The sequence below is a fragment of the Rhinatrema bivittatum genome, chromosome 8, assembly GCF_901001135.1.
Source record: "Rhinatrema bivittatum chromosome 8, aRhiBiv1.1, whole genome shotgun sequence".
NCBI lineage: Eukaryota > Metazoa > Chordata > Amphibia > Gymnophiona > Rhinatrematidae > Rhinatrema > Rhinatrema bivittatum.
This window is the reverse complement of record NC_042622.1, coordinates 113,606,762-113,628,873: the sequence shown is the minus strand read 5'-3', so window position 1 is coordinate 113,628,873 and position 22,112 is coordinate 113,606,762. Positions and strand designations below refer to the sequence as shown.

Sequence of the window (22,112 nt, the reverse complement as noted above, 5' to 3'; positions counted from 1 at the left end):
ATAAAGGAAAAAAACATATGCTGGGCTTTTCCTCTGATTTCCTGCCTCCTCCTTCTCCCTCTCCCCTTCCGAACCCTCTTCCCACATTTTTCTTTTTCAGCACAGGGGCAGGATTTGACGTTTTCAAAAGTGCATGTGCTATTTCCCAGAAAACCTTAGTCTGCAGAAAAAGCAGGTGTAATGTACAAGGCTGCTTTTAGTGCACATACATTACTCTAATTTTCAAAAAACTTGCATGAAGTGCATATGCTTTACACTTAGGTGTGCTATTTGAAAAATATACCCCTAAGTGGTTAAGGTAGCTTCTAAATTCTAGTGTATGCTGCAATTTCTATATTCAGTTCTTGCATATATTTTTCAATTTGCTCATAGAATTTTTGTCAAGCCACTGTACAGGAGAATGAGAATGTACATTAAAGGGACCAGATGTTCAGCAATAAAAGTGAAAGGAAACAATTAATTAAGAACTGTTAAATGCTTCATTCATGCCAATATTTATCACAACTGAATGTCTTTTTCCCACCCCCCAGGAATACACAATTTTCTAATTCTCGAGTTTCAAAACAGAACTGACACCAAATATGTGAAAGTGCTGATTGACTTCCCCTCGATTCCTGCAATAACAGCTTGTGCCTATGTTCAGTGGGACACCACCACCCAGGAGATTTCAACCATTTTCTCTTATGCTGTCCCAATGTTCATTAATGAATTCCAGCTGCGAGGATTTATTGACGAGGAAGGATTTGTCCGATTTGCCATAATTGTTCATGGGCACCATTCTCCATATTTTCCTGTCTTCCGTAGTGATGGTCAATGGCATCACTTCTGTGTCACATGGCAGAAGTGGAATGGAAGCTGGCAAATCTATGCTGATGGGAAAAAGAAAGCATCGGCAAAGGGACTGTCATCCTTTCAGGACATTTTTGAGCATGGGACATTCATTATTGGCCAAGACCAAGACACACTGGGAGGCACCTTCAAAGAAAAAGAGTCATTTAGTGGCAATATCACTAATTTGAACATATGGATTAAAGTTCTAAATGAGGATCAAATTGAAAGAGTCAGATCTTGCTATTCCATTGACCAGGATCTTATTTATGGCTGGAATAGTTACCTTCTAGAAATCGAACCTACTGTACATGAAAAAACAGTTCAACTTATGTGTCCAGGTAAGAATTAGATGCAAGTTCTAACTAACAGGTTGACAGATATATGTGAAATAAAGATAATGTAAAAAAAGACTGGGCTAATAAAGTCTGAAGTTACTTCTTTGGTACATATCTCACTTGCTGATCTTTGCTTGCACTGGAAGTGTTTCTTTAAAGGTTAGTGCTTAACCAGTTGATTGTATTCTGACTGCACTCATAACTCTGATTCCTCCAGTATCAGTTTGCTCTGCCTATAGAACCTTAACGTAAACCGGATGGTGGGGTGGAATCCAGTTCAACAAGGATTTGCCTTATGACCTGAATCTGATATTTACGAATTGGAGAAATGGTCAAGACTTTATAACCTATCATATTGTTAATTTAAATATTGTTAATTTAATTGAAAGGCAACATTTGTTCATAAGAGTTCATCTTTCTTAATGCTACCTATATTTAAGCAAATATTTGTTTGATTGGTTAAGACCACAAGACAGAAAATGTAGCAATAGAGGAGAAGGGCATAAATAAGAGCAGATTGCCTGATAAATGGAGTTCATAAGGCAGGTCATGTAGCATTGAGCTGCAAAGTAAATTCACTTGATAATGAGAAATTTGAAGTGAATGCAGGAGTAGACTGGGTGCCAATGTAGAGCTGTGAGAAAAGGAGTAACGTCCATAATATTGCTGGAGGAAAGTAAGTCATGCAGCTGAGTTTTGAATAGACTATTGTGGATAAAGACGGTTAGGCAAGAGACCTATGAAGTTGCAATAGTTGAAATGAGAGGTGATGAGAAGGTGGATAAGTGTTTGGTAGTATGTTGAGAGAGAATTTTGGTGATATAAAAAAAAAAGTTAACGCATTTTAAAAATGTTGTACATGCGAGCAGAGAAAAGAAGAGAAAGGAATAAAAATGATCCCAGGTTTGCTGACTGAGAGGACACAGGATGTGAATCGTTTTTTGACAATTTAAAATATCGTCCGATATATTTTAAATCGTCAAAAATTGTTAGAGCTGCGATACAATAACAATTCCCCCGATTTATCGTCAAAAAATCGTAAATCGGGGGAAAGGGGAGGGGAAGGGGGAGGGCGGGAAAACCGGCACACTAAAACAACCCTAAAACCCACCCCGACCCTTTAAAATAAATCCCCCACCCTCCCGAACCCCCCCAAAATGCCTTAAATTACCTGGGGTCCAGAGGAAGGGTCCCGGTGTGATCTTTTACTCTCGGACCTCCAGTGCGTTGTAGAAATGGCGCCGGCGCTACCTTTGCCTTGTCATATGACAGGTCAAAGGTAGCGCCGGTGCCATTTTGTTTTTTGTCCCCCGACGTCAGGAGCGTAGGAGATCGCTCCCGGACCCCCGCTGGACCCTCAGGGACTTTTGGCCAGCTTGGGGGGGCCTCCTGACCCCCACAAGACTTGCCAAAAGTCCAGCGGGGGTCCTGAATGACCTCCTGCAGTCGAATCGTGTTGCAGTACGGCCGGCGCCAAGCTGGCCAAAAGTCCCTGGGGGTCCAGCGGGGGTCCGGGAGCGATCTCCTATGCTCCTGATGTCGGGGGACAAAAAACAAAATGGCGCCGGCGCTACCTTTGACCTGTCATATGACAAGGCAAAGGTAGCGCCGGCGCCATTTCTACAACGCACTGGAGGTCCGAGAATAAAAGATCTCACCGGGACCCTTCCTCTGGACCCCAGGTAATTTAAGGCATTTTGGGGGGGTTCGGGAGGGTGGGGGATTTATTTTAAAGGGTCGGACTGGGTTTTAGGGTTGTTTTAGTGTGCCGGTTTTCCCGCCCTCCCCCTTCCCCTCCCCCCCACTGGACCCCAGGTAATTTAAGACATTTTGGGGGCGGTTCGGGAGGGTGGGGTTTTTATTTTAAAGGGTCGGGGTGGGTTTTAGGGATGTTTTAGTGTGCCGGTTTTCGATTTACACGATTTACACGATTTACATGATATTTAAAAAACCCAAACTGCGACGATCCGATTCCCTCCCCTTCCCAGCCGAAATCGATCGTTAAGACGATCGATCACACGATTCACATCTCTATTATCCGCTGAGAGCTAAAAATATGAAAGGGGAAAGTGGATTTAGGAGAAAAGATAAGTTTGATCTTGTGCCAATGCCCATATTAAGTTGAACGTGTTGGTGGGATATCCAGAGAGCTATGTCAGATAACTTATGTCCTGATGCATTTTATTTTACTAAACAAACAACCTGGTGTTATAAAGAACAGTTAGGAAATGAATAACCAATTTGGACTATATCACAATGTTAAAGTACTTGCAGTGTGAATCCCTAAAAAAGAAGGTGAAAAAAATCAACACAAAAACTGGTCCTTCCTTTGAATGAACTGTCCTCGAGTCTAATAGTGGTGGGGATTGTAGTTCAACTATTTTTATACTCAAATATAGACTGAGCATGAGCTTACATGTTATTGTAGAGATGGTCTCCAGTAACTCTTAAGGATGATTTCTGTGCTGTAACTTTTGTTTTCTTGGGTGTTGTGGGTAAAAGTATATGAAGATTTTTGCTTTAGATTTGTTTATAATTCCTATCAAATTATTTGTAGAAGTCCTGCAGGTTTCTTGTTTAAGCAACAGTTTCTGACTCTATTAACTGAAATCTGTTAACTATTCTTCTTTTTTTTTATACAATAAGGCAAGTTCAAGAGTCTTTGAACCACTCTCATGTTGATGCAAACTGAAATGTGGTGTATGATACTGTTTTGATTAGGCATGTAGCTGGTGTATCTTCTATGGTTTGTAATGTGGATTTGCAAGGAGTTGATATGCAGGAATGGCTGGATGCCATTGTGCTGAGTGGAGTAGTGATTAGATTGGTGGAAGTTTTTGAAATTTCTCAGGGGGCTTTTACTAAAGTTTTGGAGTTTATTCATGTAGTAGAGAATCATTCTGATTTTCTCACAGTTAAGCTGATAAAAAGAGATGAGTTAGATCTTCTGCTCCATCTATGTTTAATCATCAGTTTGAACTTACAAACTGGTAGATTCTCTGATTTTCTTAAACAAGTATTGGTTTGTCCAATTTTAAAAAAGAATGAGCTGGACCCAAGGGATGTGACAAACTATTGTGTGATTTCCAATTTAATTTTCATATTATCTAGAGTGGTCTTTGTCCAGATTTAGGATCATTTGGATGAAATTCAAGCATTCCATCCACAAGCTGGGTTTTTTAAAGGGCATGGAACAGAGACTGCCTTGTTATATACATGATTAATTATATTTAGTTACAAGTTGGTAAAGGATTAGTTTCCCTTTATTATTATGTTACATCTGTCAGTCACTTTTGACTCTCTTAGTCATACTTTGCTATTGCATTCATTGAAATGTCTGGGTGTTGTGGATACTGCACTCTCCTGGTTTATATTGGTTTTTGGCCAATCATTCTTTCAAGGTTTATGGGGAGTCCAATAGATCATCTTCATATCCATTGTATTGGGATATTATACAAGGATTAGTACTATCCCCATTATAGTTCAATATCTACAAGTCCCCTCTACTTCATTTGATAGTTTTCATGTAAATTTATGTGCATGCAGATGATGTCAGTGGGTGATGCATGTTGGAGATGACCAGGGGGAAGTATTGACAAGACTTAATTATTGTCTTCAGGTAGTGATTGACTGGTTGGAAAAAAACAGGTAACCCCAATTCAGAGGATGGGCTGAAGCTTAATGGGGCTATAAAAATCCTGGGGCAGAGTTCCATTGTCACTGTCCTTGCTACCCTGGGATGTCTCTTGGGGAGGAAGGATATCCTTCAAAGCCCAGGGCATGCATGAAATCCCTTTTAGGTGTTACTCTGGCTGTTTGGGGCAAGCACACTGATAATATAGGCTGGACTCACTGGATAAGTGTTCAAAATAAAGTTTACTTTTTTGATTACAAAAGAATTACTAGGAACAAATAATAAATAAAGAGTCCAGTTATATCCAGGTTCTTCAGCCATAGGGAAGTGCAGATTTATAGTGTCTCTACCTTTGTGGATGTTTCCCTTAGGGTAGGGGCTTAGAATGTGCTTATCCTCTATGGAATAAAAAGTTAATTGTCCCATGATGACTGTGGTGTCCTAGATATGGATGAACCCCTTTCCTACAGTACCTGATGTCCATGGGTGTTCCTGATCTCCAACCTGGCAGTGACCTGCATCCCTGGGGTGGAAACTCCTTTAGGAGTCTCCAGTCCAAACAAGGGAACTGGCAGGGCAGAGTCTCTCCCTCTCTTTGGTGAAGGGTAACTGGGGTAGTTATGTGTTTTTATGTAACTTTATTTGATTGCTACTTGAAGTTTATAACCTGCTCTGATGTTTTTGTGAAGGGAAGGATATCTAAATTTAGGAATAATATAAATGATATCCCTTTGGTGTGATGACCAAAACTGCAAACAGTATACCATCTCTGGTTTGCTTAGTGCATGGATATAATTACCTGTTACTAGAACTCATGTAATAAAACCTGTATCCAAACCAGTGCCAAAGTTTAGAGGCAATTTTTCATACTGCATAAATTTCATGGTCCCCCTTGATGCAGTAAATTAATGATATGCAAATCAAGCTGGCACAAAAAATCTGCAGTAATCCCATTAAAGCACACCAAAACCAGCATTAAAGCTGACATGCAAAAAACCACAGTGAAAACCAGCGCTAATTTGAAAAATGCTGCAGTGTCCCTATTGATTGTTAGGCTGACCTGTGGTGTGATCGATGATGCACAAAAGTCTATCTGTTTTCTTGAACACACCTCCTTGCATGGAAATAAAAGACCTCCTCTTCCAGGGCCATTTTATCAGTTCAGGGTAGAGTTAAATGAGATGTAGAGTAGGCATTAGAGGTTTTCTTGGTGTAGGAGTGGTGATTGTTCTTAATTGATGCCTTACAATTGCTGAGTGGCAGTGGTGTAGTCACTTTCGGCTCAGGCCTATCCAACCAGGGCTGCCCAACACCAGAACAGGCCTGAAGAATGCTGCTGCAGATCCCATCCCAATGGCAGTTGAAGAAGGAGAGGGCCTGCCAAAGCAAGGCCAATACAAGAGCCCATCCCTGTACTGGTGAAGGACAGGGCATGCTGAAGCAAACCTGCCATGGGAGCCCATTCCTGTAGTGGTGGAAGAAGGGATTTGGTGGTAAGGCCCTGTGTGTGTGAGAGAGTGTGAGAGCCTGTGTGTGTGTGTGTGTGTGTGTGTGTGTGTGTGTGTGTGTGAGAGAGAGAATGGGAGCCTATGGCCCATCCATGTAACCTTGGGCCCACCCAAAAACATCAGTTTTGGCTAAGCCACTGCTGAGTAGTAACTTTTGTGCTGCTTGTTTTTCCCACACTGTTTCCCATCCTTTTGTTCTTTGTCTTTAGTGAATATTTAAAATGCATCCGATTGTTGTTCTGTGATTATTTGTCTTTTTGTCCACTTTTGCATTTAGTTTCTTGAAAGAGAGTTGGTGTTCATGGCTGTGGCTGAGGAGAAAATGGAGCATGATAGAGGGGGTGTGAATGAGAGAGCAGATGAGCATGACAGGCAGGCGAGTGGTGACAGAGAAGATAGGAGTAGTGTGGTGCATGAGTCGGTAGAGTGCAGCCAAGGAGGAGAGATGAGGTACATGCATGAGCTAGAGAGGGCAATTAGAGGGGGGGAAGAAAAGAAAGTGGATGGAGGGTCAGAGCAGGGGGAGGAGAAAGAGGAGGGGGAAGGGAGTATTTAGTGGGAGTAGTGTTCAAGGAGGTAGGGACCCACCCCGCTCATTTTCTGGGAGCAATAAGCAGGCAGGAACCAGCAACCAGCAGCTGGAGGAGAAACAGCGTCAATGTGATGCGTGCTTCATGAAGGAAGAGAAGGATCTTCTGGTGCAGCAGGTTTGCAAGAAACACAGTGCACTCTTCAGATAGAAGTCATCCTTAAAGAACAAGAGGAAGATCTGAGACAGCATCTCCAAGGATGTCAGCAGCCTATAAATGATGACCAGGACAGTGGACCAGTTGAAGCATCAATGGTGGGATACTAGGACAGGTGTCAAGGCCAAGCTGGCACTCATCAAGAGAGTCCCATTTGGGCAGGGAAATCCTAAGTGTGAAGAGGATCTCCTTATTCCCCCCCAAAAATATAGCTGAGGTCCACAAGAGTCCAGTTCTTCAAAACCCCAGCCTGCATCCTATGTACTAAAGGATGGAGATATCAGTGATTAGTCTCCAAAAATCTTTGCTCTTCTCTCTGTTACTTTGCACTCAAACTCCTCCTGAGGACCTGTCTTGGAAAAAGGTCTAGTGCTGGAAGATGCAGGGCTGTTATAATTGTTTCAATGTAAATAAGAGTAGTAGTAAAACTTCCTCATCATTCCAAGGTCCTTACTCCAAGAGTACCAGGTTATCAACTTGGGTTAACTGTCAAAAAAAAATCTCCAAAATTGCTAATGATAGTGTAACCCTAACATGCCAGGGAAACATTGAAAGGAATCTTTCTCCCTTATCAAATGTCAGGTCAGGAGGCTTAACTCAAAAAAAGACAATAGAAAAGAGCTCATCACTCCTTAACATCCAAATCAAAATGACCACACTCTCCTCTGTTCTAGCCCCCCCCCCCCTTGTGAACTTGGAGCCAACCATGGCAGCTTTGCCTTGGAGAGGTTCTGTTGGGCATGGTATCACCTCTATATCTGGCTAACCCAAAGGCGGGGAGCTAGGTCCATCTAGTGGGGACCTAAGTGGCCTCTACACTCTTTCCCTCCCACAAAAAAAAATATATGGGGATGGGCGAGTCACTTAGAAGCAAAGATCCCTCTCCAGAGGAGACACCCAAACTGGATCTTGAAGATAGTGTCTCCATAGCCATAGGACACATCTCCCTTTAGTTTTTGGGCCCCTGAACTATAAATTAACTTTTGGAGTCACAACAATATAATATTCTCAGGCCTGTCTGGGACTTACTACCATGTAACATTCTCTTCTGTCCTGGGTCCGATGCATAAGCACAGGCTACGACTGGCCTGAAGACAGGGAACTGGTAGAACACTCATCAGAATACTGTCTTCTCCCTTAAGCTTACTGGAGTTCTTTTCCAGAACCTGTTCCCGTGGTTCAGCCTGTGTTGCTACAGATCAAGTGGCCTCCAAAGCTTTTAGTAATAAGACATGCCCTCACCCTTGGCTCCATACTTCGCCTTTCACCTCCTCTGTTTCACCAATCTTAACTTGTGCCTCCACATGTTTGGCCCATGATAACAGTGCAGCCTCTTCTCTAGCACAAACAGTTGTAGATTCCTTGGCCACTGCTTCCACTAGTACATTGGACCAGTCTCGGAAGAATATGTGGCTAGGCCCAGCATCAACAAGAGTTCTGCTGATCAACTGTGGGCTGGGCTGTACTTTAGCTGAAAGGCCTCGTTCTACCATTTTCTTCTTCACCTAGCTCTCACTGCTGCAGCTACTACCCTTGGATCAGAGGGGTGAGGTATGACCGACACAGCTACTGATTAGCACTCTATTGAAAGCATTGATGAACGAAGGCCCATGGGGGTTATGGTTTCGGGTCCCATTCCAGCTTCTACAAAAAGGCTATTGCACTTCACATGTAGAAACTCATGTTTATGGCTTGTGATCTCTGAGCAGTATGGCATTCAGAGCATTCGTTAGCCACAGTTACAGTGCACCCCACCAAGAACATCTGGAGTCGGCTCCAATATTGGACCACTCACGATTGATCCCTGGCACCATACACTGCTGCGGGCCCCGCAGATAGGAAAGGGTTGCTGCTTACCAAACCACTGCTGCTTAGTCTGATGAGAGAGGCCTCATTATTACCGGAATGCCTTTCTTCAGCATGCGAAAGCAGACTGCTATTTCCTTTCCAGCCTGGGTGTTTCTTGGTATTTCCACCATCTGCCCTCCTTGCCACACATGCTCTGCTGACAACATGCTTTGGGTCTTGTTTGGATCGCTCATTCAATTGACGCCTACTGTTTGCTATTTTGCATGGCCACCCCATGCCTCACATGCCACTCCTCTTTCTAATTATTCAAAACAAACATCATATTATACCATTAATATTAGCCGTAGCCTGTTCGTTTGACAAACAGTGAGACCTCATATATACTATGGCAGGGTACTAATGCATTCGTCCCTAAATGCCAATAGTTCAATTGTGCGGTGATAAGCTCTGTATACACTGTCTAAAGATTATAATCATAGGTCTCTCTGGGTGATAAGAGTACTGACAACGTATTGTCAGTTACAAAATGTTTTAGGCAGTAAATAGGATAAACACTTATCGTAGCATGGTTTGCAGCAGGGACTTGGTACTGGCGTGTTGGCCCGACACGGCTCGTGTTTCTGGGGAACCTTCTTCAGGGGCCGCAGTATGCCAGTGCTGTAATATGGTAAAACAGAGTTAATGCATCCCGTGTTAAAAACAGACAGAGTTCAAGCTGTTAGCTGCCATAACTTACTATTCTCCAAACTGCCGGCTTTTTCTGCTACTCGGCTGCAGCGATATTTTGGCAGCAGGATCCGCCATTTTAAAATTCTGATTATATACCTACCGCTGTGGGCGGGAACAATTAATAGTGACGTCAGACGTTTCCCCAGAAACACGAGCCATGTCGGGCCAACACGCCAGTACCAAGTCCCTGCTGCAAACCATGCTACGATAAGTGTTTATCCTATTTACTGCCTATAACATTTTGTAACTGACAATACGTTGTCAGTACTCTTATCACCCAGAGAGACCTATGATTATAATCTTTAGACGGTGTATACAGAGCTTATCACCGCACAATTGAACTATTGGCATTTAGGGACGAATGCATTAGTACCCTGCCATAGTATATATGAGGTCTCACTGTTTGTCAAACGAACAGGCTACTTATCGTACGGCTAATATCGATGGTATAATATGATGTTTGTTTTGAATAATTGATAAAAGATTGCGTCATAAATTCAACAGTCTTATATTCATAACTCCTCTTTCTAAGCCATGCATCACTAGTGTGTTGCTGTTTTTATAGTTTCTCACTGGCTGTGCATTGCAAAAGTCATTGATGACATCATATGCGTGTGCTGAATGTCCTCTCCTTTCCCTGCGAGCTCTTTCTCTCCTCCTGCTTTCCCAAGGCAGGAAGAGCAGCCATTTTAGCAGTTTTTGCAGTTTTCTTCTACAGTTCTTACAATCACAGTACAGATGCAAAACACATGATTCCACTTTTCCACTGCCCTCAAGCCCCATTTTTCTGGGTGCCATTTTATGTAACATCAATTCAGTGTGTGTATACTGAAATCTGATGGGGCCATAGAAAACCAACCCCCCAGTCACTTCCAAATCATTCACTGTCACCAGTCCTTTCTAGTGGTGAAAAAGGTGTCGTGTCCTTCAGGGTCCAGACATGTAAGTGGAATCCCCTTACCTTGTGTGTTACTCTGATCTTATCAGAGATGGTCCTGCAGGGATCAGACAGGACACAGGTGTTCAAAGTCAAAGTTTACTATGACTTTTTCAAATTAAATAAAGTTCAATTACTTCGAATAAAGCTATTCCATATTACAGCTAGGTTAAAAACTGGTTTCTTTCCACTCTGGACTCCTCTTCCTTTTCTCTGTGTATGTGTCTCTGGTACAGGCTCCTGAAATAAGGCCTACCCTTCCTGAAGTGAATGGGTAAGGGTCCCAGTTGGGCAGGGAAATCCTAGGTGTGGGGGGATCTTCTTATTCCCTCCAAAAGCATACCTAAGGTCCACAAGAGTCCAATTCTTCAAAACCCCAACCTGCAACCTGTGTCCCAAAGGGTGGAACTATCAGTGATGGGTCTCCAAAGATCTTAACTCTGCTCTGATACTTTGCACTCCAGTGCTGGTGTAAGAGTATTTGGTGCCCTAGGCAAATCTTTAGTCATACACAATTTACCTATTGGCAGCAGCTCCAACACAACGCTTCCTCTTACCTATGCTCTAGCACAGCATGCCTTTCCTTAGTAATGGCTCTAGCACAACAGCCCTTTGGGCCTTGTGCTGCCTCCAAACTTTTGATGCTCTAGGTTATCGCCTAGTTTGCCTAATGGAAGCACCTGCCCTGATGCACTCCAAACTCCTCCTGAGGACCTCTTTTTTTGGCAAGGTCTAGTACTGGAAGAAGTAGGTCTGTTATAACCCAGCTTCAGTGTGAAAAAGGTGAGGAATTTTACTACCACCCTATCAAAAGGGGAAAAAACACTTCTAAAGTCCACTAAACTTCCTCCAAGGTGATGGGTCATTACTGGTCCTTCCCTGGCAGTGAAAGGGGTACAGCAGAAACTCTTGCCCCTAGCCTCTAGATCTGGCAATGTCCTTACTCCAGGAAGACCAGGTTCTCACCTTTGTAGAGTTTACTGAAGGTGAGAACCTTGGAATTGTTTCTGTAAAAACTTGGAAGGAAATATGTATTGCATTTGTGGGATGCCACTGGGTGAGATATTTAATTATCTACAATTAATGTGCTTAAAATCTCAGGTTACAGAAAGTGTCTCAGGTTTTGGTGCTGGTAAAGAAGAGAGGGAAAATGTAAGGTTCAATGAATCTTTCAGGAAATAAAATGTGTAAGCATCAGGGAGAGAAAATAGATTGGTTTGGTAAGTTTATTTTATTTAATTAATTTATTTATAATCATTTCCAGCCTGCTCCCTCCAATGTCTGGGGAAAGGCACATAAAAACATACATAAACTTCCTGTACAGTCATACAATGACTAATTCTTCCTCGATCAAGAATGATAATTAACTGGAGTAAAACAACTGGTGTCGAGGGCTTCTGAGAACATGTGGAGCAGTGCATTAAGGAGGTCTCTAAATGCATTCCTGAACAAGAAGATCTCAAGTGCCTTTTTAAATTTTTTATGATCAGAGTTGTATTGGCATCATAATCTAGAAAATGGGGCCGGCTAATGGGCGTGTCATGGAGATGGAATGTCATGGAGATGGGCGTGTCATGGAGATGGAATGGCCAGCAAAGTAATAAGTTACAGTTCTGAGTGCTGTTCAAAAGCATAAAAAATAGCTTGTATTCTTTCTAAAGCCTTTCTGCTAAAAATTCTCAGTATTGATCACAATCCCCAGTCACACAGAAAATAATATCTGTATACTCCAGCAAGTGACCCTTGTTTCACCACTATCGTAACTTCATCAGGGGAGGGGGGGGGGGGGGGGGGGGGTGTCATTCATATTTTAATGTCCAATATAGAAATCACATAAATCTTATACACTTGCAAAAAGTCACAAAAATCTATTCCAAAACATGACTGGTTGCAAATTCACAAAAACAACTTGTAATATACTGCAATGATTGAAAAGCTATGGGGAACACTTTATTTCAAAGATTCCCAAACCAGTACTGAAGGATCCCCAGTCAGTCTTCTGAATATCCACAATGAATATGTATGAGATAAATTTGCATACAGTGGAGGCAGTGCATGCAAATCTCCCTCGTGCATATTCCTTGCTTGAATATAGCTTTCTGAAATTCATAGTCTTTTTCAAGTCCCACATGTGTATGAAATGGTTTATTTTGGGTAATCCACTCTATGTGTAGACTTTATGTATTTTCTAATTTTGCATAGTACCTGCTGAGGAGTGCAGTGTTCTTGATGTCAGAAGGAATGGACGAAGTACCATCACTTGCTTGGAGTCCTTACCTTTCATTTGCCACTATCCAAAGGGTAAGTAATATATTCCATATTTCCTGAAATAAATTTAAGGAAGTTTCAAAAGAACTCAAACATAGATGAATACATGCAGCATCCTCCTACTCATATGTACTTTGGGTGTACTTTCTTATTTTGGGAGGGATCTCCCTTTTGTAAACTTTGGCCAAACTATATTTTGCTCTTCCACTCTCCCCTCCCACTTCAATCATGCAAATATTACAAAATATATTATTTAGATTGTGGTGTACACACTAAATCTTCTTTTCTGCCGAGTTAATATTCTAAAATTAAAGATATTAAGGTCAAGTGACTGACAAGGTTATATAGTGGGGGATGGGGTAGGACTCAAACTGGTTTTACAATTCACTCAGTGCCAACAATACAGTCAGCCAGATGCCAAAATAGTTTTCTTTCCTAGAAACAAGTGCAGAACCTTTAACTTATCTTTCTGACATCTAGTAAGATAATTCAAGTATAACCCTTGCTGTAGTTACACGATGTTAGGTTCCATATTAGGAGCTACCACCCAGGAAAAAGATCTAGGCAGCATAGTGGATAATACTTTAAAATTGTCAGCACAGTGTGCTGCAGCAGTCAAAAAAGCAAACAGAATGTTAGGAATTATTAGGAAGGGAATGGTTTATACAACGGAAAATGTCATAATGCCTCTATATCGCTCCATGGTGAGACTGCACCTTGAATTCTGTGTACAATTCTGGTTGCCGCATCTCAAAAAAAGATATAGTTGCGATGGAGAAGGTACAGAGAAGGGCAACCAAAATGATAAAGGGGATGGAACAGCTCCCCTATGAGGAAAGGCTGAAGAGGTTAGGGCTGTTCAGCTTGGAGAAGAGACAGTTGAGGGGGGATATGATAGAGGTCTTTAAGATCATGAGAGGTCTTGAACGAGTAGATGTGAATCAGTTATTTACACATTCGAATAATAGAAGGACTAGGGGGCATTCCATGAAGTTAGCAAGTAGCACATTTAAGATTTATCGGAGAAAATTCTTTTTCACTCAATGCACAATAAAGCTCTGGAATTTGTTGCCAGAGGATGTGGTTAGTGCAGTTAGTGTAGCTGGGTTCAAAAAAGATTTGGATAAGTTCTTGGAGGATAAGTCCATTAAAAAGGGCTCCAGGGGTGATCCGGGAAACTACAGACCAGTTAGCCTGACTTCAGTGCCAGGAAAAATAGTGGAAAGTGTTCTAGTATTATTATTATTATTATTATTATTTGCAGTTTTTATATACCGACATTTGTTTAGTAACCTCACATCAGTTTACAATTAACAGAAACATTGCAAGATACTGGGAATTCAAGAACAGGGATCTGCTTTGACAAATAAAATAACTGAGATTGAAAAAAAGGTTCAAACAAATGCCAAAGTTAACTCTGCAATTATAAAAGAACAAATAACATCTTCAAGACGCCTAGAATTATTAGAAAATGGACTAAGAAAGTTAAATGTGAGAATTTTAAATTTCCCCCATATTATGGGGGAAATGCCATATACTACCTTAAAAAAATTCTTAACAGTTTGCCTGGGTTTGTCTGAACAAAATATTCCCTCTATTAATTTTTGTAGGTTTCTAACAAACAGGGCAACTGTTAAAAATGAGAATAATATTGAAGTATCATCAAATTTGACTGGGTTTCTAGAATCATCTAATTTGGAAATAATTGAGAGGAAAGTTCTTTTAGTGTCGTTTATTACAACTCAAGATGTTATGAATGTAATGCGAAATTATTTCAGGAAATTTCCTGTGAATTTTTGTGATCAGTAAATTAGGCTATATCCCGATATGGCCCCGATTACTCAATGTCGCAGGAAAGAATTTCTATCACTCAGACAAGATGTTATCTCTTTAGGTTTTGTTTTTTCACTGCGGTATCCCTGCAAATGTATTTTAAAGAAAGGTGAGGAAACATTTGTGTTTTTTCAAGTTGATCAGTTAAAGCAGTTTATTGAAGCCCGTAGGCCGGTAACATCTTCTCCAAATGTTTAGAGATAGAAGGCTTATTTGAAATTATCACTGTCAGTTCTTTGTGAAGCCCATTCCTTTCGATTTTCTTTTTTTGTTAGGGCTCCTGTGCGTATAATAATGTTTGCCACGCAAGGGTTATATCTTTAATGGAAAAATTTGAATATCCTTATTATAAGATTTGCTACTGGGGATTATGGCTTTGTAGATCATATACAAAAATTAAATATTTCTTTAGTATTAAAAAAATGTAAAAGTAATTAATAGGTGATATTATGTGATGCAATCTTATATGGAAGGATTATAACAATGTAAAATGAAAATTATAAATAAATAATTTAAAAAAAAAAAAAAAAGAAACATTGCAACTGTGCTAAATAAAACGAACATTTGCAACAGTTCTTTACAATAAAGTTATTAACCAGGTGGGGGAACAGTGGAACAACGAAAGAGAAATGTAAAATAAATAATGGTACATTGATATATTACTGAACTTATATGTCTATAAATAAATGGAATGAAGTTTTATTATAAAGTTGGGAGAAGGAAAAATTAGGTAGGTGAGAAAGGAGTAGGGTAGAAATCTTATATACAAACGATAGGATTGGATGTCAAAACAAACTAGGAGAAGAGAAATAGAACTCAGGTTATACTCTTCAGTAAATTAGCGTGCAAGGTTGTGAGAATAAGAGGAGAATGTAAAGGTTAAGTATAAGCCTGTAAACAAAATCACAGAACATATAGAAAGACATGGTTTAATGGAACAAAGTCAGCATGGTTTACCCAAGGCAAGTCTTGCCTCACAAATCTGCTTCACTTTTTTGAAGGAGTTCATAAACATGTGGATAAAGGTGAACCGGTAGATGTAGTGTACTTGGATTTTCAGAAGGCGTTTGACAAAGTTCCTCATGAGAGGCTTCTAGGAAAAGTAAAAAGTCATGGGTTAGGTGGTGATGTCCTTCGTGGATTACAAACTGGCTAAAAGACAGGAAACAGAGAATAGGATTAAATGGACAATTTTCTCAGTGGAAGGGAGTGGGCAGTGGAGTGCCTCAGGGATCTGTATTGGGACCCTTACTTTTCAATATATTTATAAATGATCTGGAAAGAAATATGACGAGTGAGGTAACCAAATTTGCAGATGATACAAAATTGTTCAGAGAAGTTAAATCACAAGCAGATTGTGATAAATTGCAGGAAGACCTTGTGAGACTAGAAAATTGGGCATCCAAATGGCAGATGAAATTTAATGTGGATAAGTGCAAGGTGATGCATATAGGGAAAAATAACCCATGCTATAGTTCCACAATGTTAAGTTCCATATTAGGTGCTACCACCCAAGAAAGAGATCTAAGCATCATAGTGGATAACACATTGAAATCGTCGGTTCAGTGTGCTGCAGCAGTCAAAAAAGCAAACAGAATTTAGGAATTATTAGGAAGGGAATGGTTAATAAAACGGAAAATGTCATAATGCCTCTATATCGCTCCATGGTGAGACCACACCTTGAATACTGTGTACAATTCTGGTCGCCGCATCTCAAAAAAGATATAGTTGCAATGGAGAAGGTACAGAGAAGGGCAACCAAAATGATAAAGGGGATGGAACAGCTCCCCTATGAGGAAAGGCTGAAGAGGTTAGGGCTTTTCAGCTTGGAGAAGAGACGGCTCAGGGGGGATATAATAGAGGTCTTTAAGATTATGAGAGGTCTTGAACGAGTAGATGTGACTCGGTTATTTACACTTTCGAATAATAGAAGGACTAGGGGGCATTCCATGAAGTTAGCAAGTAGCACTTTTAAGACTAATCGGAGAAAATTCTTTTTCACTCAATGCACAGTAAAGCTCTGGAATTTGTTGCCAGAGGATGTGGTTAGTGCAGTTAGTGTAGCTGGGTTCAAAAAAGGTTTGGATAAGTTCTTGGAAGAGAAGTCCATTAAATGCTATTAATCAAGTTTACTTAGGGAATAGCCACTGCTATTAATTGCATCAGTAGCATGGGATCTTCTTGGTGTTTGGGTAATTGCTAGGTTCTTGTGGCCTGGTTTGGCCTCTGTTGGAAACAGGATGCTGGGCTTGATGGACCCTTGGTCTGACCCAGCATGGCAGTTTCTAATGTTCTTATGATAGATGTATTTCAAAGGAAATTGTCAAATGTGTGAAAAAAAGTTTAAAAAATGTATCATCTTTCTTCACATCAATTTATAGCAACAAAATAAGCTTAGTTCATTTTGTGGGCCTGCCCGCGACAGTCGCGGGCAGCCCTTCACCTACCTGCTGCCTTGAGCGGAGCTGAGCCGTGGCCGTCCTTCGCGGCAAGCCGAGCCGCAACACTCCTTGCTCCCCCGTGGTCCTAGTGCCACCACAGGGAATTCCTTCTTCGCAGCATGGAGCCACTGCTGCAGCCAGTCTCTTCTCTCCATAGCAGGGCTGCCGCCACCGATGTCTGCCGTCCTTCAAGCCTCCCACGCGGCAGGGATGCCGCTGACATGCCTGCTCTCTTCCTCCTTCTCCTTAGGTGCGGGCACGTGCTTCAACCCGACTTTTAAAGGGCCAGCAGTGGGAAAAGCCCCACGACCTTCTGAGATGATGTCATCCACCACTTCCTACTTCAGCCCTATAAAAGGTCCTTTCTGCCATTCTTCAGTGCCTTCGGATCGGGTTTGCACAGTGTCTGCGATCTTCCTTCCATTCCAGGTCTTCCGTCGTCTCCTGTGCCTTGATGGATCTTCGTTCCATGTTCTTCGTGTTCCTGAACTTCGTCTCCTTGATGTCCCTGGTCTTGTCCCTCGTCAGAGTTCCCTCATTGCCTGTCTTCTGTTCCTGATGTTCTAGATGTCCTGTGTCCAGATGTCCTGATGTCCCGTGTCCTGAGGTGCCATGCTCCATGTTCCTTATGTTCGATGTTCCTGTCTTGACTTCGTCCGCCTCATCTTCAGCTCTTCATCCAATTCCCAGGTCCCTCGTCTGTCCACCTCTCTTGGCGGGCCATGGCGTGGTCCGTGACCAGCCCATGGGATGGCTGTGTAGGGCACCTCATGGTACAAGATCTTCTTCTCGTCTGCGGTGCAAACCTCCGGGAGACTTCTGTTTTTAAAGCCTTGTTCCTGAGTATCTTGTTCCTGGTCTACGGAGTTCCCTTGTACCTGCATCCGTCCATGCCTAAGACTCTGCAAGAACCTGCTCCGCTCCGGTGTGGTCCGCGACCAGCCACAGGCAGCTGTGTAGGACATGCCTCGGTGCAGGCCTCTACTGAATCTTCGCCATGTTCCAGTCTTAAGTTGCACATCTTCGCCTGGAGTCTGCTTCACGTTCAGCATGGTCCGCGACCAGCTATGGGCGGCTGTGTAGGGTGCGCTGCAATGCAGTTCTCACCCAGTACTTTTGCCTGACTCTTGAATCCTTGCCTGAAACTTCCAAGCAACCTGAATCCATGTCCGAGTCTTCAGAGTTTCCTGAATCCTTGTCTGAGTCCTCCAAGTCTTCTGAGTATCCTGAGTCCTTGTTTGAGTATCCAAGTCTTCATCCGAGTCTCCTGAGTCACCAAGTCTTTATCTGAATCCTCTAAGTATCCTGAGTCTTCGTCCAAGTCTTCATGTTCCTGCCATCAGCCTCTGTCTGGCCTCATGCACTCGTCGTTCCCCAGTGACGGGTCCGGAAGGACTATCGAGTGGCCAGAGGGCTACTCTCGAGATCAGCATTGTGTTGCTGGATCTCATTGGTACATGTAGGTCCAGTGGAGGTCTGAGCATGCCTAGTTCCTGTTCCAGAATCCTCGCCTTGTCTTCGCTCCATCCCTGCTCCTGCTTCACCCGTGCTCGTACCAGCTTACCTCCCATGGTGTGTTTTGGGGCTCCTCCCTGAGCCATGCCATGGCCCACGGGCTCATATCTTCTTTAGATAGGACCGCGCCTCCGAGCTCCTAACCAGGCCTGAGGGCGTGCTCCGCAACAGTTCATAGTTCAAACAGGACTATCACAGAGGAGACAAACCTATAAACATATAAAATTGGTGCCAAATGAGTCACATGACCCACTCCTACCACATCAGCAGTGAGTATAATCCATAAACTTTATAGAAAGGAAAACAAGTATTGGGTGGAAGATGAGTTCATCGCCTCAGTGGAGCACAATGGGCCTATGAATGGAATCACAAATCCATCATGGAAACCACTCAGGATTGTGAAAGCTGCTTTCTTGTCCAGGTAGTGGGATAATAAAGGAACCATGTTTCGCCATTCAACTGGGGATGGTGTGAGGGCCATTATGGTGCTTCTCCATGCCAATCAGATAATCTATAAGAACCAGTGTATGCTGAGATTGTACATCCCTAGGGCTGAAGGTCGTATGGGTCTTATTGAAACTGATTACACACATAGAGATACTATAATAGGCCTCCAGGCATACTTAATAGCATCAACAAATCTAAATGCTCAAATAATGTTGAAGGGTGACAAAAATGATAAAGGGGATGCAACAACTATTCTATGAAGAAAGGCTAAAGATGGAGAAGAGACGGCTGAGGGAGGATATGATAGAGATCTTTAAAATCATGAGAGGTCTAAAATGGGTAAATGAGAATTGATTATTTACTCTATCAGATAATAGAAGGACTAGGAGGCACTCCATGAAGTTAGCAAGCAGCACATTTAAAACTAATCGGAGAAATTTTTTTTTCACTAAATGCACAATTAAGCTCTGGAATTTGTTGCCAGAGCAGGTGGTTAGTACATTTAGTGTAGCTGGGTTTCAAAAAGGTTTGGATAAGTTCTTGGAGAAGTCCATTAACTGCTATTAATCAAGTTGTCCTAGAGAACAGCCACTGTTATTACTGGCATCAGTAGCATGAGATCTACTTAGTGTTTGGGTATTTGCCAGGTACTTATAGCCTGGATTGGCCACTGCTGAAAACTAGGGATGTGAATCATTTTTTGACGATTTAAAATATCGTCCGATATATTTTAAATCGTCAAAAATCATTAGAGCCGCGATACAATAACAATTTCCCTGATTTATTGTCAAAAAATCATAAATCGGGGGAAGGGGGAGGGGAAGGGGGAGGGCGGGAAAACCGGCACTCTAAAACAACCCTAAAACCCACCCCGACCCTTTAAAATAAATCCCCCACCCTCCCGAACCCCCCCAAAATGCCTTAAATTACCTGGGGTCCAGAGGAAGGGTCCCGGTGTGATCTTTTACTCTCGGATCTCCTGTGCATTGTAGAAATGGCGCCGGCGTTACCTTTGACCTGTCATATGACAGGGCAAAGGTAGCGCCGGCGCCATTTTGTTTTTTTATCCCCCGACGGCAGGAGCGTAGGAGATCGTTCCCGGACCCCCGCTGGACCCCCAGGGACTTTTGGCCAGCTTGGGGGGGCCTCCTGACCCCCACGAGACTTGCCAAAAGTCCAGCGGGGGTCCGGGAATGACTTCCTGCATGCGAATCGTTTTTCCGTATGGAAAAACGATTCGCGGCAGGAGATCGCTCTTGGACCCCCGCTGGACCCCCAGGGACTTTTGGCCAGCTTGGGGGGGCCTCCTGACCCCCCACAAGACTTGCCAAAAGTCCAGCGGGGGTCCGGAACGACCTCCTGCAGTCGAATCGTGTTGCCGTACGGCCGGCGCCCAGCGGGGGTCCGGGAGCGATCTCCTACGCTCCTGCCGTCGGGGGACAAAAAAACAAAATGGCGCCGGCGCTACCTTTGCCCTGTCATATGACAGGTCAAAGGTAGCGCTGGCGCCATTTCTACAACGCACAGGAGGTCCGAGAGTAAAAGATCACACCGTGACCCTTCCTCTGGACCCCAGGTAATTTAAGGCATTTTGGGGGGGTTCGGGAGGGTGGGGGATTTATTTTAAAGGGTCGGGGTGGGTTTTAGGGTTGTTTTAGTGTGCCAGTTTTCTCGCCCTCCCCCCCACTGGACCCCAGGTAATTTAAGGCATTTTGGGGGGGTTCGGGAGGGTGGGGGATTTATTTTAAAGGGTCGGGGTGGGTTTTAGGGATGTTTTAGTGTGCCGGTTTTCGATTTACACGATTTACACGATATTTAAAAAACCCAAACTGCAACGATCCGATTCCCTCCCCCTCCCAGCCGAAATCGATCGTTAAGACGATCGATCACACGATTCACATCTCTACTGGAAACAGGATGCTGGGTTTGATGGACCCTTGGTCTGACCAGTATGGCAATTTCTTATGTTCTTATGAAGTAAACCAGATCATCAGTTTCTGCATTCAAGCTTGGACAATTGTTCCAGCAAATAGAGGTAATGACTGAAAATCCACCAGCACAGGAAGGGAAAAAAATCTATAGAATTAGCAAAACATGAGAAAAAACTCTTTAAAGAATTAGACCAGCAAACAAGGAAAGATAACTGACAGAAGCACAAGTACTGTGGGTAGGGAGGATATGAGACTCTGGACTGCATCAGACTTGTCTGCCGCATAGGGCTGGATTCTTTTTTTACTTTTGCTCCTATATCAATGTTGATTTTTTTCTAATATATCTTCCAAACATTATCAAGCTCTCATCTGAAGGTTTAAGTTCACCTCTCCTTAACAAATGCTATGTCAACTCTTGATCTGCATGGAGTTTCTGAAGTAGCTCTCTGTACTTCACTGTAATTTCTTTTAAGGGCAAATTGAGATTTTATCCTGAAGTGACTTCTACTCCACTGCAGCAGCAGCAGACCCTGCACACCTTCTTGGAGGAAGTGACGGATTTGTTGGAGGAGGCTTTCATTGCAGAGACTAGCTTGGAAGAACCTATCTCAGCAAGGAACAAAATATCTCTTTCTCCTCCATGCTCTATACCTCCAGCTTCAAGAGAATATCCAGGTGCTGTGGTGCCCTGTTACACTGTGATGACAACAGAGGTCTTGCTGTGCTGAATGGAAGCTTGTTGACTCTGATTTTGGAAGAGTGTCCTGAGGCTGTTCCATTATCAACTTTGAGCATCCAGAGGGAAGAACTGCTTGACTCTTCTAGGGTGGTAGAAACTCTTGCCTTCTTCAGTCCCTCCATTGTGTGAGTCTCAGCTTCCCTTAATTAAACTCCCCTGTGGTTACAGAAGACTCTGGACAGTATTTGTTCGTTTAGTCTCCTCTTCGTCCAGCACTTCTGAAGATGTTAGTAAGCTGAATGAATCCATCAAGGTTTTGCTGGGAAGCAGGATATTGAACTTACTAATATATGAGAGGGAGAATTAAAGAAGTGGAAGAAGGCTTTAAGGGGGTTAAATCTCTTAATGCTTCTTTATTGAAAGATAACCTTTTAGTCCACAGGTATATGGAATTTCTTGAAAACCAAGT

At 42.6% G+C, this 22,112-nt stretch overlaps 1 protein-coding gene across 1 annotated transcript in view; it reads left to right on the top strand.

The window, feature by feature from the left end:
• Nucleotides 1–22,112, top strand: part of ADGRD2 (adhesion G protein-coupled receptor D2) — a 322,967-nt gene that overhangs the window by 40,667 nt on the left and 260,188 nt on the right. Inside the window, exons 5-6 of the mRNA XM_029614032.1 lie at nt 531–1,169; nt 12,732–12,830. Of these exons, the coding sequence (XP_029469892.1) occupies nt 531–1,169; nt 12,732–12,830 (738 nt within the window). The remainder of the gene's footprint in view (nt 1–530; nt 1,170–12,731; nt 12,831–22,112) is intronic.